The sequence below is a fragment of the Capsicum annuum genome, chromosome 1, assembly GCF_002878395.1.
Source record: "Capsicum annuum cultivar UCD-10X-F1 chromosome 1, UCD10Xv1.1, whole genome shotgun sequence".
Lineage (NCBI taxonomy): Eukaryota > Viridiplantae > Streptophyta > Magnoliopsida > Solanales > Solanaceae > Capsicum > Capsicum annuum.
The window spans coordinates 254,090,194-254,110,142 of record NC_061111.1 but is presented as its reverse complement, the minus strand read 5'-3'; the positions used below and the strand labels follow the sequence as shown (position 1 = coordinate 254,110,142).

The following is a 19,949-nucleotide window of genomic DNA, read 5'->3' as shown; positions in this document are numbered from 1 at the left end:
CCAAATCAGTGTGCGATAGTGCACGATTTTGGGGGTGGGCCCGGTTTTCGGGCGTGCTATGGACCAAAAATTGACTGGGGCATGCCAGGGAGGTTGGGGATCATCCAAGTGTGGTTCGTTTAAATTTTCGTGGCCATTTGGGTGGACAAACAGGCGAAATAACCCGAAAGGGGCATTTTTGAGCCAAATCGATGTGCTATAGCCCATAATTTTAGGGGTGGGCCTGGGGTCTGGGTGTGCTATGGGTCAAAAATTTATCGGAGCGGTCCAGGGAGGTTGAGGATCGTCCCAATGTGGTCCGTTTAATTTTTTGTGACCATTTGGGTGGACAAACGGGCGTAACAGCGCAAACATGGCATTTTCAGGCCAAATTGGTGTGCTATAGCCCACGGTTTTGAGGGTGGACCCGGGATCCGGGCGTGCTGTGGGTCAAAAATCGACCAGGGCATGCCAGGGAGGTTGGGATTATCCCAGTGTCGGTCGTTTAATTTTTCGTGGCCATTTGGGTGGTCAAACGGGCGAAACGACGCGAATGGGGCATTTTCGGGCCAAATCAGTGTGCTATAGCCCATGATTTCGAGGGTGGGGCTAGGGTCCGGACGTTCTGTGGGCCGAAAATCGACCGAGGAGTTCCAGGGAGTTTAGCCCATTTGAACCCCAAATTAGCCTTATCCACACAAACGACTCACACTAGGCCCCTTCCAAGCCTCTCTGGCATGCCTCGATCGATTTTGGGCCCAATAGAAGCCCGAGCCACGGGCCCACTCCTGGGCTCGTAGGCGGCGGTACACGAGCCTGGCCCGAAAAGGGCCAGTTCGCCCCGTTTCGCCCGTTTAAATCCTAAATTGGCCTAATCCATACAAACGGCCCACACTAGGCCGCTCCAATCCTTTCTGACATTCCTCAGTCGATTTTTGGCCCAAAAGACACCCGAGCCAAGGGCCCACCCCCGGGCTTGTAGGCGGCGGTACACGAGTTTGGCCTAAAAAGGACCAGTTCGTCCCGTTTCGCCCGTTTGAACTCTAAATTGGCCTTATCCACACAAATGCCCACACTAGGCCGCTCCCATTCTTTTTTTACACTCTATTGATATCTCTCTATATTTATGACTAAGGGTAAGAGTGAAAAAAGATAAGTAATTATGCTTTTATTTTGTGAAATAACAAGTATTAAGTAACATATATTTTTAGTAAGGATGACAACTAACTAAAAACAGAGGAGGTAAGTTATTTTTAATTATAGTAAGATAATATTTATTTTTAGATAAATAAAAAAGAAAAGGAGTATCAAATGAAATGGGATGGAGGGATTATTATATAACAATATAAAGATTTAAAATTTCAAAGCATTACTCATTTCATCCTGTAATACTTGTTCATTATTGATTTGACATATATGTTAAGAAATAATAAATAACAAAGTTAATTTTATTATATTATCATTCAAATATAATAGATTTAAGGTTTTAAAAATATATTGAGTAATAAATAATACTCATTTCGTCTTAAATTTGGTTATCTTACTAAAAATATTTATTTAATTCTTTTCATAGTATCCTTACAATTATTTATTTTTTAAAGTGTTAACACCTTCTTATAAATTTTTCAATTTTTTTTTATGGATTAAATTAATAAAATATCTTCTTAATTATGATTTTTTAATATGCAAGATAAATTAGATAGAAATGAATATTGCAATTGTTACTGTTCACATTTAATGTATATTATTAGCTATAGTAATAAAATAAAAAAAATTAATTAATTTCTTAATATGGCACATTTATTTGACCAACTGAAAAAAATTAATTAATTTCCTAATATGGAACATTTATTTGACCAACTAAAATAGAACAAGAATATTATATTAGTTACTATTACCACTGGAAGTTTCTAGAAGATTCTTGGACTCCACAGTCCGGGAGTAGTATAAATAACCCAATCAGCCGTCACTATCAAATTCAAAAAGGCAATGGAGGCATCAAGGTTGAATGAACTGAAGCAATTCATTCAACACTGCAAATCCGATCCTTCAATTCTCTCTGATCCTTCGCTTTCCTTCTTCACTGATTACATTCAAAGTCATAAAATTTGTAGTTCTGTACAGCGGCAGAGTTAGAATTTTGAATTTATGAGTTTATAGGCATTCTGAATGTATGATTTTATAGTTTTTTTTTTTGTTTTTGTTCTTTTTTTGAATTTATGAGTTATGCAGCTAGAATTTTGAATTTATGAGTTATGCTGCTAGAATTTTGAGTATGTTTTGAATTTATGAGTTTATAGGCTTTCGGAATGTATGATTTTATAGGTCTCTGCATTTTTGAATTTATGAGTTATGCAATTAGAATTTTGAATTTATGAGTTGTGCTGCTAGAATTTTGAGTTTATATGTTTTGAATTTATGAGTTTATAGGCTTTCTGAATGTATGATTTTATAGGTCTTTGAATTTTTGAATTTATGAGTTATGCAACTAGAATTTTGAATTTATATGAGTTCTGCAACTAGAATTTTGAGTTTATATATTTGGATTTACGAGTTTATAGGCTTTCTAAATGTATGATTTTATAGGTCTTTGAATTTATGAGTTCGGCGACTAAAGTTTTGATTTTATGATTTCTACAACTAGAATTTTGAATTTCTGAGGTATGCAACTAGAAATTTGAGTTTATATGTTTGAATTTATGAGTTATGCAACTAGAAGTTTCGAGTTTATATATTGGAACTTATGAATTATGCAACTAGAAGTTTGGAGTTTATATGTTTGAATTTATAAGTTATGCAACTAGAATTTCGAGTTTATATGCTTGAATTTATGAGTTTTGTAAATAGAATTTTGAGCTTATGTGTTTGAATTTATGAGTTTTGTGACCAGACTTTTGAGTTTATATGTTTGAATTTTTTAGTTATGTGACTAGAATTTTAGAGTTTATAGGTTTTCAAACTCATGAGTTATGCAACTAGACGTTTCAAGTTTATATATTTGAAATTATGAGTTTTGTAACTAGAATTTTGAGTTTATTTGTTTGAATTTATGAGTTATGCTACTAGAAGTTTCGAGTTTATATGTTTTTGAATTTAAGAGTTATGCAACTAGAATTTTGAGTTTATATGTTTGAATTTATGAGTTTTGTGACTAGATTTTCGAGTTTATATGTTGAATTTATGAGTTATGCAACTAGAATTTTGAGTTTATATGTTTGAATTTATGAATTTTGTTACTAGACTTTTGAGTTTATATGTTTGAATTTATGAGTTATGCTACTAGAATTTTCGAGTTTATATGTTTGAATTTATGAGTTTTATAACTAAAATTGAGCTTATATGTTTGAATTTGTGAGTTATACTACTAGAAGTTTTGAGTTTATAGGTTTTCAAACTTATGAGTTATGCAACTAGATGTTTCAAGTTTATATGTTTGAAATTATGAGTTTGTAGCTAGAATTTTTAGTTTGTTTGTTTGAATTTATGAGTTATGCTACTAGAGGTTTCGAGTTTATATGTTTTTGAATTTATGAGTTATGAACTAGACTTTCGAGTTTATAGATTTTTGAATATATGTGTTTATAAGTTTTTGAAATTTATGAGTTTTGCAACTAGAATTATAAGCTTATATGTTTTTGAATTTATGAGTTATGCAACTAGAATTTCGAGTTTATAGATTTTTGAATATATGAAGTTAATAAGTTTTTGAAATTTATGAGTTCTGCAACTTGAATTTCGAGCTTATAGGTTTTTGAATTATGAGTTTTGCAACCAGAAGTTTCGAGTTTATATGTTTTTTGAATTTATGAGTTTGCAGCTAGAATTTTGAATTTATGAGCTCTGCAACAACTAGAATTTCGAGTTTTAGGTTCTGGACTTTAGAAAAGGCAAATTAATAGATTTTTGAATTTTAGATACTAGGTTTGAGTCAAAATCTATTACATTTAATTCAGTATGAGTAAAGTAGAATTTTGAGTTTATAGATTCTCAATTATAGAAAAGGCAAAATTGGTGGAGTTTTGATAGAGTGGATTTTTAATTTTAGATACAGCTTTTAGTCAAGGCTAACACATTTTCTGGAGTATCGAGAAACCTAAATTTTGAGATTATTGGTCCTGGAGCTAGAATTTTCAGTTGATAGGTTTTTGAATCTAGAAAAGGCGAATTTTGGATTTTTGATAATTTCATGCCATGAACTGTAACTCTAATATTGGGACAAAGTCGAGTGGTGTTTCATAAGCACATTTAGATATATGAATGTATTACTGGCTTAGAGTCGGATTAATCTGGTATTTGCTGAGTGATAACTGTTTGATTTTCTGGCAGCCTTGGTGGTAAGCTTCCTTCGTCAGCTGGAGAATACAAAGCGGTATTTACCCTTAATCATTAAATGTTCTGGCGTTATATATTTTGTTCTTTTTGCTATTTACACAATGATTTGAATGGGTTCTCAACATGCAGCCGAACTCATAGCTCGTTTAGTTAATGGGTTCGTAATTAATGTTTTTTACATATTTAACGGATTTCCTAGTACAAAATAGGGTCTAAGCCAAATCTACTGGGTTCTTAATTAAGTATTTACACATATTTAATGGATTTCCTAGTACCAACATAGGGTCTAAACAAAATCTATTGGGTTTGTCCGGGTCTGTACCTAATATTGTAACTCTGTCCCTGAGTTTCAATGCCATGACGTGAACACCGCCTCTAATTTTCAATGCCACTTGACGTAAACCACAAGCAGTGATGGACTGAGAGAATGAAGCTATATTGTGGGAAATGACTAAGTGAAGTTGAAAATAGTCGAAATCTTGTTCATGTTTAAATAAGGGAGGGAAAACTTCCAAGTTCAACTCATGAAATAGAGATACAAGATCACGAGTTCTAAGGCATCTAGTTGGGGATACTAATTGTTCGAAAGATACCTACACTCTTTACTTTCTCAAACAATTTTTCTTTTCTCCTGTGCTGTGCATAGTCAGTCTAAACTCCATAGGTTGTTACAGGTGGACGACAAGTATAAAAATAGTTATGAAGTCGTGAATATATAAATATCAAAGCAGAATGAGTACAAAAAGATAGATACAACTAGCTTCAACTAGTCAGGAACAGAAGCATGATCAATAGAGTTATTGTTTTTTCTTGTACTCCGAGATCCATTCTTTTTGATTCCCTGGGTACATAAATTCAGGATGATTCTTTTGAGATCCATGGTATAAAATATAATGTTGTGTGATCATAGAAAAATAAATATTTCTCTAGGGATTCTGATATGATATGGAATGTTATGCTCTATGCAGAAATCTCGTGTGGTGGATGAGAGTGATGATGAAATGAGTGGTGTCGAGGACGAGGAGGATGAAAAAGGGGCTTCTGAAGAAGAAGAAAATCCTGAGATAATTGAGTCTGATATTGAACTTGATGAGAGTGACATTGTGGACCCTGACAATGATGAGCCACAGCAGGTCCGATCAACCGACATTGCCCTCATATTGATTTTAACTATAGTTCATGTTTGCTGTTTACCAGTTAAATGAACTTTTCAAGTTTTGTCTTCTAGATGGGAGATCCTTCTGTGGAGGTTACTGAAGAAAGCCGTGATGCTTCTCAAGCGGCCAAATCTCAGGCCATGGAAGCGATTTCTGAAGTTGATTGTCATTGAATTATAGATGTTTATACTTCTCTCAGTATATATGATTCAGTTGGCATAGCATCGCTCATGGTTTGTGGCTTGTTCTTGATAGGTAAGCTAGAGGAAGCAAGTGAACTTCTGACAAAGGCGGTTCTCCTCAACCCAATATCAGCCATTATGTATGCGACCTGAGGTACAGTTGGTTATGACTTTGCTGGTTTCGCTTGATTTGATTATTCCTTCGCATCCACTGACTGACAATTGAAAGCTGTGTCTTAACAGCCACTGTATGCATCAAAATGAAGAAGCCAAATGCCGCCATACGAGATGCAAATGCAGCCTTAGAGGTTGGTCTTGCCATTTGATTTGCTTGCTGCTAATCTGATTCTGGTCTTCTTTTTTTATCTGTTAAAATTAACCCGCCTTGAGTGTTTTTACTGCTCAGAAAGTATTAGCCTTTATTGTGAAAGTATCCTGAAGAGCTCAGCATGTATATTCTGTTGAAGTGTGTGACCTCTCATCTAACAATTTATGTGGCTAGAGAGAGCCCAATTACATTCATTAGTTACGTCTTTCAACACTCCCCTTCATGTGCAGCCTGATCCTTTTTTCATGGTCAAGGACGTGGAATATTTTTTTTAAAAAACAAGTGGCAGTGAGACTAGGGGCGGATGTAGAGTTGTACCACTCAGTTCATCTGAATCCAGTACTTTCATGGGCCTAGAATGTGGAATATTTGTGCATGATATCTCACATACTTTGTCCCGTTATTCTATTATGGATGACCTGAAACAGTGTCCTCTTAGTGATGATAGAATTTCTCTGGGTTGCTTTCAGTTGCAAAATAAGTTTGTCACGTTGTGTATAAATAAGGGTCTGACTTAAGGAGTACACCGTTTCATGTGCATAATTGAACGGGATCGACAATTTGTAACAAGGGAAAATAGTCCCCCATTTTCTGTTGTCCTGCGTGTGAATTTTCGTTTTCCTGAAGTCTGCACATTTCCGGGAATAATAGAAATTGGATTCAGTTACCATTTAAGATGCTTCTATAATTATGAGAGTTAATTACACAGACAAGGAAAAGAACTTTGGGTAGAAGTGCATCCTCGTAGGTCTGTGCATGAATCGATTCGGATTTACTTTAGCCATTATTGAAGTGAAATTTGAAATTTCCTTATCCTAACTCTATCTATTCTAGGTTTAATTCGGTTCAATTTTTATTATTTCGATTCAATTCTACAAATCGATTTGTTCGATTTTGAAATTTCAACAAAATTAAGCCTTAATAACCAAAAGTAACATTATTGCATTGTAAGTTTAAAGTGGAATTAAAATCCAGCAACAATGGTTCAAAACTCAAACTTTATTTAATAATATAACGATAGTAGCAACAAAAGCAAAAAAAAAAAAAAAATTGTTAGCGGTAGGTGGCCCACCATCTACTTTCTAACCAACAAACAATGTTAGTTGTGACTCTTGAAGTTGAGAGATTAGGATCTAGGTTTGTACTTTGTAAAATGTAAATGGTAAAGAGTAAGACTGAATATATTTTGGTTCAAACCGAAAAAAAAACAAAAAACTGCATCGAAATTTAATTTTGGTTCGGTTTTTTGAATTGATTTCGGTTTCAAATTTTAGAAATTCGGTTAAACGGTTGATTTTCGAATTTTCAAAATAAATAAAAAAAAATCGGATAAACCAAAAAATCAAAATATTATATATATAGCACGGGCCTTCCACATCTAGTCCCTGTATATATCAGCGAAACCAATAATATGGGCCGGGTACCGACCCGAGTGATAAAAAGTTTAAGAAGCCTATATAGATGAAGCACGTGGTCATCACGTGAGAAGACAAGGAACCGATCTTTTCGCTAACTCGCCCTAAAAAATCGGCCGGGCCGAGTAAAAGCAGATTCATCGCCGTAGTCTTTCATTTCCTCGGATCGTCGTCGCCGATTTTTTCTCCGACAACAGTCAACAACCACCGGGTAAATTTTCTTCTCCAGCGGAATATTCTAGATCCTTCTATAACCAGGTACTATAATATTTAAAAAAAGTAGCTCACTTTTAGCTACTTTTTTTTGCATTGTTTATAAAGTTGTGATTTTATTTTTTTTTCGGTTAAAGAATTAATTAATTAACAAAACTTTGTTAACCTAATAATTTATGATGTAAACTTAAATTTTTTGATTTGCTACTATAATTAGCTGCTATAATATTTCACAAAAGTAGCTCTTTTTTTTTTGGTATTGTGTATATAGTTGTGAAATTTTTTTAGTTGAAGCACGGATTAATTCATGAAATTTTTGTTAAACGGATAATTTATGAGCTAAACTAAATGTTTTGATTTACTATCTGGTTATTTTGTTGAATTGTTAATTGTTAGTAGTCATTCGTTTTAATTTGTTTGTCTGACTTTAACTTAACACGATATTTAAAAAATAAGTAAAACTTTTGGATGTTATAGTCTCAAACTAAAGATACATGGAATGTATTAAAATGTCATGTGGAAAGTTACAGCAATTTAGTTGCCAAAAAAGAAAAAAATAACTTATTTCTTTAAACAGATTAAAAAGGAAAGTAATAAATAAATTGAAACAAGAGTGTATTGCTCTTTTTTTCTCTGTTGCATTTGTACTACAACCAGGGGTGGATCTATTAAGGGTTCTCGGGGTGCACGCCACCCGCAAATTTAGACGAAAACACTCTCTCTCTATATATAAAATGTAGTATATAAATAACAAACTTGCCACCCCAAACAACTAAAGTGGTCTGTTGTTCAGGTGGCACAAGGCTCTTAATTTCACCCAACAGGCGTAGGTTCGAAATTTGCTGACAACCTGTCTTTTTAGTAAGTTTAATCAATCACTACAGTGTAACTCTGAAAAATTTCTTGTTATCTAGAGTTCAGTATTTACTATATAAGCATAGTTTTGTTTTAATCATGTATAAATAGCATTGTTTTTTGTCGAAGGAGATTCAATGAACCTCTTATCCATAAGTTGGCTCGGATTTATGATTTGAAGTCTCCGATTAATTTAATCAATGAGTCTACTTGGCACTCGAAGACTCCGAATCCTGGATCCGCCTCTGACTGCAACATGTTTGACTGGAAAATGGAGTTTAGGTTATCTATTTGACTTGTATATTGTATTAGTGGAAGTTGAAGAAAAGCATGAAGTAGTTGAAAAATTAGTTTGAGAGATTAAACTTTGAGTACTTACATGAATTTGAAGTCATGAAAGCTTTATAAAACATCTTTTTTTTTATAACCGTGATCTGACTCAGCTTTCATCATCTCAACTAACCCGATGTGATACTTGTCACCTCCCACTAATAACATGTATCAAGTATTTTAGTTCCCCAAAGTTAGGACAGATGGGAAAAAATTACCTAGTACCTTTTGACTCTTCTGAGATTTGAATCCGAGGTCTCACGGTTTTCAACTCATGCCATTGATACACTAGTCCACATCCTTAGATGCTATAAAAGAACATTATAATGGGGTGTTGTCTAATATTTTTGAATGTTCCATAATAGAAAGGGACAAAATGAGGCCTAAGGCTCAATTCTCAGTGGAGGCAAAAATCTAGGAGATCTTTTTCATCTATCCAATGTGGTCTGGTGAGAGTAGTAAGTACCCCATGAAATTAGTCGAGGGGTGTGCGAGCTGACACGGACACCATAGTTATGTAAAAAAGAGGAAAGCAGTTTTTTTGTACTTGGTTATTGCAATGTCATGAATTCTTGTCAATCCCATACTTTAAGCATTTATCTACATGATGTGGTATTTTCATTATTTCTTACCTGATTATACATTTCATATCCAGGGACAATTTTTTCATCTTGTACTAGTTCGATATAGAAAGGGAGCCTTGGAGTAACCGGTGAAGTTGCTGCCATGTGACCAGGAGGTCACGGGTTCAAGCTTTGGAAACAGCCTCTGGCAGAAATGCAAGGTAAGGCTGCGTACAATACACCCTTATGGTGGGGCCCTTCCCGGATCCTGCGCATCGCGGTAGCTTTAGTGCACCGAGCTGCCCTTTTTTTACGAGTTTGATATAATGCAGAGCGCTTTAGTTCACAACTCGTTTATAATATTATTACTGGTACAGGGAAAAAAATTGCTCTCTTGCTTAGTCTATAGTTATGGTTAGGGGAAGAGATGCCTGTTGGGAACACTGTGCGCTTGTTGATGCTACTAGACAGAAGGTAAGATGTAACTATTGTCAGCGGGATTTCAGCGGTGGGGTTTACCGAATGAAGTTTCATTTGGCTCAAATAAAAAACAAAGACATAGTAATATGTCCTCAAGTTCCGAACAAGGTAAGGGACCACATTAGAAGTATTTTGAACACTGCGAAGAAACAGAAAAATCCTAAGAAAGCAAAACTGGATCAGGCTGCCAATGGTCAGGAAAGTAGTAGTTCTTCAGCTAGCGGTGGAATCCGCCCTCCTCGTGATGGATTTAGTGGACAGAATGGTAGTCCTTGTCCTCCGTCTATTATGTTTGCACGCCGTTCTCCTAGTTCACAGCCAGCAGTTGACGATGTTCAAAAGCAAAAACAGGACCATGCCGATAAGAAGATTGCCGAGTTTTTCTATCACAATGCAATTCCTTTTTCTGTTGCGAAGTCCTTGTACTATCAGGAAATGGTAGATGCTATTATTGAGTGTGAAGCGGAGTATAAAGCTCCATGTACTGAAAAATTGGGCACTAACCTTTTGGAGAAAGTCAAAATCGATATCAACGATGGTTATAAGAGATTAAGGGATGAATGGAAAGAGACAGGTTGCACAATCTTGTGTGATTGCTGGTCTGATGGAAGGACTAAATGCCTTGTGGTATTTTCTGTGTCATGTGCTAAAGGAACAGCGTTTCTTAGGTCCGTAGACGTATCTGATCATGCAGATGATCCTCATTATCTATTCGGGTTGCTTGAATCAGTCGTTCTGGAAATTGGCGTTAAAAATGTTGTCCAAGTTATTACAGATAGTTCTGCTAGTTACACATATGTCGGAAGGCTTATAATGGACAAGTACCCCTCGGTGTTCTGGTCTCCGTGTGCTTCGCATTGTATCAATAAAATGTTAGAGGATTTCAGCAAGCATGACTGGGTGAATGTTGTCCTCAAAGAGGGAAATGTAATCGCAAAATACATATACAGTAATGACTGGATTCTTGATATGATGAGAAAATTTTCAGGTGGAGGGGAGTTCGTACGACCAAGAATTACTAAGTTTGTGGCAAATTTTCTCTCTTTAAGGGCCCTTGTAATTCAAGAGGATAATTTGAAACAAATGTTTTCTCATGCGGAGTGGATGTCGTCCATATATAGTAGGCGCCCCGAAGTCCAAGCCATTAAGTCATTGTTGTGCGTTGAAAGATTTTGGAGATCCGCACGTGAAGCTGTTATGGTTTCTGAACCTCTACTTAAACTATTAAGGATTGTCGACGGAGACATACCTGCTATGGCCTACATGTACGAGGGAGTGGAAAGAGCAAAGATGTTTGTCAAAGCATTTTACAAGGATGTTGATGGAAAATATATGCCGATTTGGGATATAATTGACAGAAGATGGAGCATGCTTGTTCAATCCCCGGTACATGCAGCAGCAGCTTTTCTTAATCCCTCAATTTTCTACAACCCAAGCTTTAAGATGGATTCAAGGATTCGGAATGGTTTTCAAGAAGCCATGACGAAAATGTCTTACGAGGAAAAGGATAAAGTAGAAATTACTAAAGAACATCCAATATACATAAATGCCCAAGGTGCTCTAGGGACTGAATTTGCGATAAAGGGAAGGACACTGAATGCCCCAGGTACAATTAGTTCTTCAATCGCCCGGAAGTCCACTTGCATACATTTAGCATGTTATTCGAATAATTTGTACATAAACATGTAGTTTTTTCTTTCTTAGGAGGATGTAACCTTATAGCAAAGGTTTCATCTGAACCCAAAACTTTCGACACAGAGCAAACATTTATGCGTAAACATTTATACCTTCAACATACAGGAAACATGATTTCTAGTTGATTCCATATTTCCTCCTTTGAACTGTCATCGCATTGAAAAGTCTGCCTTATGTGTCTTCAGCTGATTGGTGGATGGCTTATGGTTACGAAATTCCTACTCTACAGAGAGCTGCTATACGGATTTTGAGTCAACCTAGTAGTCTTCACTGGTGTAGATGGAACTGGAGCACTTTTGATGGTGTTCATGACAATAAACGAGAAAACTTGGAGCTTGATAAGTTCAATGATCTTGTATATGTGCACTGTAATCTCTGGTTACGGGCGATTACAAGAAGTAAAGATGGCAAATGTAGGCCAATCAACTTCGATGAAATAGACGTCGCTGCTGAATGGCCTACTGAAGCTGAAGCTGCACCATGCATGCACTTGAATGATTCATGGTTGCACAATTCAAACCTTGAAAGCAGAGGTATTCCTTCATTTAGTGAATCATTAAAAATGCACTCTTCAAAAATGTTGTCGCATCTGTGTTGGATTCTCCAAAAGTGCACTACTTTTGGAGTTTCCAGCACGCACCCATCAATATTTTTGAAGAGTCCGAGCAACACGACCAGTATGTAGATCTTCTTGATGATTTCAACTTTTTATTTTGAAGATTGGTTAGACACTTTCTAAGGCACTCTACAAGGCAAGTACTAAGAGCAGAGGAGAATGAAAATGATAAAATCCACTTCTTAGAATTACAAGGGAGGTCGGCTCGGGAAGAGGAAAAGTGGAAGTCTATAAATCTGTTGAAGCTTTTCTACGAAACCTGCCTCTCCCACTTGTTTGTTGTAGACTTCAGAGAAGAGGAAAGAGGCATAGCAGCATACGTCGGTGCAGGAAGGCTGGCTAACTGAGCGAATCTCATTCTTTTTTTGGCTATAGGGGAATGTGATACCATGTATGTGTGCTCAACTCGTTGCGATTGGATATAGATGGGAAATCCATAGATCGTAGTAGTTCGCCAACCACTTGTTATTCCTTTTTGTGTGAGCATAGCATACAAGGTATTACCCCAATCCCTTATGTGCCGAACAAAGACAAATGAGTGTTGTACAACATCTCAACCACTCCAAGATCAAGTTATTGAAAGGTACCCTGGACCTCTATGTTGCTCGGACTCTTCAAAAATGTCAATGGGTGCATGTCGGATTCGACAAAACTAGTGTATTTTTGAAGAGTCCGACACGGGTGCAGCATCAAAACTGAAGAGTCCACACAACTTAGACCCTGGTGCAAGACGAGCATCACTTGAAGAATGTTGGTGACTTTTCATTTCTTTCGAAGCTGGATGAAGTGAATCGACATCGTCAAATGTAAGATTCTGGTCATTGCTCTTCTTATTATTTCTAAGTCATGTCATTTATCATTTTTCTGTTAGTATTAATATTTGTTTTGTCTTTAGAATTTTATGCTACACATTGTTGGATGTTCGTTTTTTCATGCTAGTTACTAGTTATCTGGAAAAAAAATATATTAGGGTTGACTGATTCATTGCATATTGTTAAGTCCGCGTCGGTTGGATGAGGAAAAAAATGGTCTGCTTGTATGGACACGAACAATCCTTCCCTCGTAAGCTAGCTTTTGGGGTTATGCCTAAGATCCATTTCTTTACACATTGGGCGTCTGCACCTGAGATGATCCTTTCCTCGTAAGTTAGCTTTCGGGGTTATGCCTAAGATCCATTTCTTTACACATTGGAGACGATCCTTCCCTCATAAGCTAGCTTTTGGTATTATGCCTAAGATCCATTTCTTTACACATTGGGCGTCTGTAGCTGAGACGATCCTTCCCTTGCAAGCTAGCTTTTGGGGTTGAGTTTATACCTAAGATCCATTACTTTACACATTGGGCATCTGCACCTGAAACGAGCTGGTGTTGAAGCTCGTCCTGATTTCATCCAGATTTCTTTGAAGAACGCCAACGTTGGGGGTTCCAATGAGCTAAAGCGCGTGGAAGAGAAGATGCTCTTGAGCCATCCGGAGAAGTATAAGACGGACACAGAAGTCGCGCCCAAAGGTATGGCCTAACGGTAAATGAAGTAGGTGAAAATCATGGGACGTGACTAATTCTATTTCTTTTTTTATCTCTTGATTCTTTATCTTGTCCAGATCAACCCCATGTGGATCAATCGCGCAGCTGTCAATGGATTCTGTCACACTACTAAAATCGACTTTCTTCCCTTCCCTGCTCAACGGGTAAGTATTGCACTCAAAACTCTCTTTCGCTTTTGCACTTAAGGGTCAATCTTCGTACAACTCAGTTGAGTTTTAGTTTATACCCTTACGATGAAAAAGTATTTAAACGATCAATCACTTAGACAAAATAATAAATTCATCGTAAATTCACCAATATAATAGTACGCTATCAGTATATATAACTTAATCTTGTTCAAATTAAGACAACCACAAATCTAGCTGTCCTTGGAAAAAAAAAGTGTCATTTTTAATTGTATATTTTATTTATTTATTCAATGTGTGTATGGACAAAAGATTTTGGATGTTATTCTTTGCTTCTATGACTACTTCATATAAATTTTATTTTAATAAACTTAAAGATTTTATGTCCGAATTTATATCGATTAGATAGTCATATTTAGAACCTCATATAAAATAAAATAGCGGGATTATAATATTTAGAGATTCAAATATCATAATCTGAATTAAGAACTATAATAGTCTTAAAAGCGGGATTATAATATTTAGAGATTCAAATATCATAATCTGAATTAAGAACTATAATAGTCTTAAGTTTTATTTGAAATCGACTTTCATGTTATGTTATAAGATATATTTTCTATAACAATATTTTAGTATATATAACAGATAGAAAATATCTAAACGAACGACACCATTATAAAAAAAAAGAGATAATGCATCAAAACCTCCCTGAACTTCTATTTATTTACCCCCTTAACATCTTTAAAGTGAATTAATTTCCCCCCTTATGCTGACGTGGCATTTAAAAATAAATAAATTAAATGACACGTTAGCATAAGGGGAAAAATTAATTAACTTTAAAGATTTTAAGGGGGTAAATAAATAAAAATTAAGTTTAAGGACTAAAGTAAGTTGTAGAGACAAGTTCAGGGGATTTTGATACATTATCTGTAAAAAAAAAATTGGTTATATATATATCTCTTTAACCATGATCATATGTTACAACTATGAACTCATATATGTTAAGACTATATAATGAAAGACAACAAGGTGAAGATTTAAACTATTGATTACAATATATAGAACCATATACTAATATATAAAATGAAATTGCATGTATTTTTATCATCTTAGCTCGTACATAAAGCTATCATGGTACATATTTAAAACCTCACTTTTAACAAATGTATATGTTGGCTTTAATTTGTGTAAATGAATAAGTTAATACATATTATAACAACATAAACCCATGGGATATAAAATTAAGTGATGCCACTTCTTGTATTAACTAATATATTAATATTTAAAAAAAAAAAATGTGAACCAAAAAATTCTATTTTCAAACAACACTAAGAGGATTAAATATGCAGCAAAAAATACATATAAATAGTCAGACTTTTTAATATATAAAATGAACCTCTATGATATTGTGGGAATACATTAGGTATGTTGTTGTTGAATGGACGTCTATGATAATATTTTATGAACGTCTTTTTTACCTGATTTATCACTATTTACTTAACAAGGTTATATTTTAATACGTAAATGGTGGCACCCAAGGGTGTGACCTAGTGATCAATAACGTGGGTTGAGCACCATGAGGTTTCTAGATTCTAGTGATTTCAAATTCAATTTCTAGAAACACTGGGTGATTCTTTCCATATCTGTTCTACAGTGGCGGATCCAGGATTTAAAAATAGTGGGTGCTTAAAAATTTTTAAAACTGAAAAAAAACAAAAATTCACCTCAATGAGGTTTGAATCCGGGGCATCCCTTCTAGTGGAAGAGAACATTAAAGTCGACCTAAATACCAATGCACCCAACCAACTTTTTGTTCAGTGGATGCTTTTATATATTATATATCTATTTTTGTATATTTTTTATGTAATTTTACCTGTTCCACATCGAGTTTAGTGGGTGCCAGAGCATCCACAAATGAATGTAGGTCCGCTCCTGGTTCTAGCTAGTGGACAAAGTAACCTAATGTTTTGAAATGCATGTAAAAAAAACAACTGATAGTTATTGATAGTTATTGTATGAAACTCACAAAATAGTGTTTTTGGTCATTGCCTTTTTTTTTTAAAAGAAAACTGTGGTGTCTGGGTCAATTTTCGCGCATCTCGACTAAATTTATGGGATATCTGTCACCTTACACTAGTCACAGATATCAGGTAACTCTGTCCACCAAGGCTACAAATGGGCAGATCACCTAGTGTGTTTTGTATCTGCTGTGATCGAACCTGAGACCTAAGGCTTTCAACCACTTCATTAACCATTAGGTCACACCCTTCGGTGCTTGATCATTGCCTTTAAAAAGAAAATATTATTATAAAAAAAATTAAATATAGTATAATTAGGTGTGTGGATCCTGGTTAAGAGGGGTGAACCTATAACTAAATTGGTGGTGCTCCGGCATCCGTTAAATTCGATGCATATAAAGTATAATTATATAAAAGATGTATAAAATCTGGTATAAAATTTTAAAAAGTATTGAGTAAGCCAAGAAGATAACTCGATACTTTAATTTTCAGGCGGAATCTTAAAACTTTGGACGTCAATATGTATGTGTTCGAACCTTCCAAATACTCACGACTCCTAAATCGTGGATCCGCCACTATTAGTTGATCTTTGACATTACAACAACAACAAAAAAATAGGTTGGATGGGAAAGTACAACTAATATTAGCATACTCACCGGCCTATATTGAGTGAGAAATAAATAATGGTTCAAAGTCAAAGAGTAATATATTTATATCCAAGTCAAAGAAAGATAAAATTAATTCAAATATAGATTTTGTCAAATTCTAGTAAATTTTTATTCGAATTATGTATATTTCGACTAAGTCGTTATTAGTAATTGAAATTGTTATATTAAAATTCAAAATCGACTTAAAGTTAAAATTATGACTATATCTATCATTCAAGTATTTCAATTATCATTACTGATTATGATAGGATGGATAAAATTTCTACATCTTTAATTAAAAATTTTCAAATTCGAAATTCAAAAAAAAAAAATCTTGATAATAATCGTATTATCAATTCATAATATGCACAATTTGAGAAAGTATATTCGGAAAAATGTATTTATGAGTCCAACTTAAACCAAGTAAAGATATTTATTAGCAATGAATTTTCAAAATTGACGTATTTAATTATCAATCAAGATCAAATTAAAATATCTATATATAATGCTTGAGTTAATTCTTATCTAATTTAGGATAAAATCTTACTCTTTGTAGGATTAGAAAAATAGAGGCATATATTAAAAGTAGGCAAAAAAAAAAAAGATTACAATTAAATCTAAAATTTTAATCCTAATCCACCCACGTTGGATTTGCCTGGATTTAATGTCAACTATCTAAAAACTGACTTTTTCCTATCTAATTACTTTTTAGAAACTAATTAATTAATTAAATATCTTTTTGTCTCCTATAAAATTGTTCAACACATTTTTAGACTTCTTGTCCTAACATATAATTTCAAACTTTGGTGTAAAAAAAAAAAAATCACAATTTTCATACAAAATTACAAACAAAATCTCCAAAAACAAAAGATATACAAAGATATGAAGTTGGTTTGGTCACCTGATAAAGCATCAAAAGCTTATCTTGATACTGTTAAATCTGTAAGTATTTATTATTTTTTATCTTTTTTTTTAAATGTGAATTCATGATTTAGAGTCGATGAGTTCGGAAAAAAATGTTATTCATATATCTACATTTTTGTGGTTTTCTTATGTTACAACTTTTGTACCATTTTGGTCGATTCAGGGTGGATCTACATGCCAATTATGAATCTTCTCATCGCCCATTTTCTCTCCCATTCCTTCTGCTCGCAACAATCCAAGGACATCCATTAAGACGATTCATTTTTTTTTTTTGTTAACCGTGGTGTTCGGGCCAGCTTGTGCGCACCTCGACTAAATCCACGGGATACTTGCTACCTCCCACCAGCAACAGGTAACTCTGTCTACCAAGGCTAGAACAGATGAGAAGAAAACACCTAGTGATTGTTTCTGCTGGGAAGAAAACACCTTAAGACGTTTCATCTTCTGAACCCAACATGTCTGATGTTATTTACCTACAATAATTTTTATACGCCTCTTACGAATGAACACATCACTCATTTTCACTCCCATTCCTTCTGCTCGCAACAATCCAATAACTTCCATTAAGACGTACGTTCCATCTTCTGAAACCAACACTTCTGATGTTATTGAACGTACAATAATTTTTACATGCCTATTATGAATATTCACATCGCTCATTTTCTCTCCCGTGCCCTCTGCTCGCAACAATCCAATAACTTCCATTAAGACGTTCCAGCTTCTGAAACCAACATGTCTGATGTTATTTACCGTATAATAATTTTTATATGCGCCTATTACGAATGAACACATCACTCATTTTCACTCCCATTCCTTCTGCTCGCAACAATCCAATAAGTTCCATTAAGACGTTCCATCTTCTGAAACTAACACTTTTTGAGGTTATCTGACGTACAATAATTTCTATATGCCTATTACGAATCAACACATCCCTCATTTTCGCTCCCGTGCCCTCTGCTCGCAACAATCCAATAAGTTCCATAACAACATTCTATCTTCTGAAACTAACACTTCTAATGTTATCTGACGTACAATAATTTCTATATTCCTATTACGAATCAACACATCCCTCATTTTCCCCGCAATTTTTGCAGTGCGAATCGCTACAAGAATCCAACGAAGCGGAGTTAATTTCTGCCATGGCAGCAGGATGGAACGCGCAAATGATCGCGGAAACATGGTGTCGAGGTGGAGATACATCAACAAGCATTGGTCTCTCTAATGCAATTCATCAAACAGGTGGTAGGCATATATGCATTGTCACAAATGAAGATGCTAAAAAAGAATATTTATCAAAAATTACAGATAAAATCACTGGAATTTTACCTGAAGTTGTTGTTGGAGCTACTGAACAAGCCGTGCAGACATTAAAGGGGATAGATTTTTTGGTTGTTGATTGTGAAGAGGACGATTTTTCGACGATTTTAAAGGTGGCTGAATTGGGACAACGAGGTGCAGTATTGGTGTGGACAAATGTGAGTCTAAGAGATTTTAGGTGGCACAGTGTCATTGGTGGATTGAGAATCGTGAGGTCGGTGTTTTTGCCGGTAGGAAAAGGATTGGATATTGCGCATGTAGGAGCTGCCGTGGAGGCCGGAGAGAGTGGTTCGGGTGGAAAGATGGGAAGGAAATGGATTAGAAGGTTTGATAGGGCGTCCGGCGAGGAGTATGTGATTCGGAGGTGAATTTATTTTTATTATATCGTGATGTCTAGACCAAGGTAGTTTGATTGCACCTCGATTACCTAGCTACCTCCACTAGAGTACAGGTATTGGATAACTTTGTGTACGAACACTTGTGGACATATTGCTAGTGAAATATTTTCTTGTAATCATGATGTCTGGACCAGTCTGATTGCTTCTCGACTAATACTATCACAATATAGGTATCAGGACTTTGGGACACACACCTAGTGAAATTCTTTTGCTTTGTTTCATTTTTTTTTTTTCCTATTTGGGGAATTTTTGGGTGATGTACATTGGATCACAACTAAAAATAAGTTGAATATTTGGTTTGCCAGTTGGGGATATGCTGGTGTGAGTTTGTTGACATTGAAGTTGTATAATGTTTGATAGCATTTGAAAAAAAAAAAAATGTAAAGTAGAAGATTGAATTGATGTGCCATGAAAGCTTGTATTTTTTTTTGCTTAGTTGATTAAAAATAAACTAAGGCAAAGAGAAATTTGCGCTCACACACTTTTAACATCTAACAAGCCCACTGTTGCTATTTGCAAAGTAGTATGAACACCACTAAAAGTTGTGTGGATGCAAAATAACTCATCTATCCTTAACTGGAGATTTCAGGTTCGAGTTCTGAAAATGGAGTCGTCTTTGGTACTATAGTGTATGTTTTAGGCTAGAGCTGTTCAAAAACCAAACCGACCGATAAACCGAATCGAAAAAAATATTATTGGTTTAGTGTTATTGGATTATTGAATTAATAATTTTTTAATAATTTAAAAAAAAAAATTATTGGATAATTGGTTCGGTTCAATTTTTTTTTATTGGGTAAACTGATAATCCAACAATATATACATATATATAT

At 34.9% G+C, this 19,949-nt stretch overlaps 1 protein-coding gene and 1 long non-coding RNA gene across 17 annotated transcripts; both read left to right on the top strand.

The window, feature by feature from the left end:
- The first annotated feature begins 1,931 nt into the window (after nt 1-1,931).
- Nucleotides 1,932-6,189, top strand: LOC107863260. Its single transcript, XR_007049168.1, has 6 exons — nt 1,932-2,150; nt 4,306-4,348; nt 5,280-5,444; nt 5,540-5,626; nt 5,724-5,804; nt 5,894-6,189. It is a non-coding gene; the product is annotated as an uncharacterized LOC107863260 (long non-coding RNA).
- A 481-nt stretch (nt 6,190-6,670) lies between these two features.
- On the top strand, nt 6,671-19,022 carry LOC107851271. 16 transcript variants are annotated; one of them, XM_047402218.1, is made up of 9 exons: nt 6,671-7,604; nt 8,400-8,467; nt 9,447-9,575; nt 9,732-11,440; nt 11,715-12,062; nt 12,249-12,951; nt 13,540-13,654; nt 13,747-13,833; nt 18,499-19,022. In XM_047402218.1, exons 4-6 carry the CDS (start codon nt 9,766-9,768, stop codon nt 12,266-12,268), a joined length of 2,043 nt encoding a protein of 680 aa, XP_047258174.1. In that variant the 5' UTR covers nt 6,671-7,604; nt 8,400-8,467; nt 9,447-9,575; nt 9,732-9,765; the 3' UTR covers nt 12,269-12,951; nt 13,540-13,654; nt 13,747-13,833; nt 18,499-19,022. The 16 variants fall into 16 exon arrangements, with proteins under 16 accessions (XP_047258174.1, XP_016551757.2, XP_016551721.2 ...); XM_016696271.2 differs by lacking the exon at nt 9,447-9,575 and having other exon boundaries at nt 6,671-7,651; nt 9,732-9,942; nt 10,018-11,440; XM_016696235.2 differs by having other exon boundaries at nt 6,671-7,651.
- The last annotated feature ends 927 nt before the right edge of the window (nt 19,023-19,949 follow it).

Coding starts and splice junctions, on each gene's coding strand:
- LOC107851271 (XM_016696266.2), top strand. CDS start 9,766: ATGGTTAGGGGAAGAGATGCCTGTTGGGAACACTGTGCGCTTGTTGAT. Junction 11,441..11,714: donor AAGGACACTGAATGCCCCAG/GTACAATTAGTT, acceptor ATGTGTCTTCAG/CTGATTGGTGGATGGCTTAT. Junction 12,063..12,248: donor TTCAAACCTTGAAAGCAGAG/GTATTCCTTCAT, acceptor TTTATTTTGAAG/ATTGGTTAGACACTTTCTAA.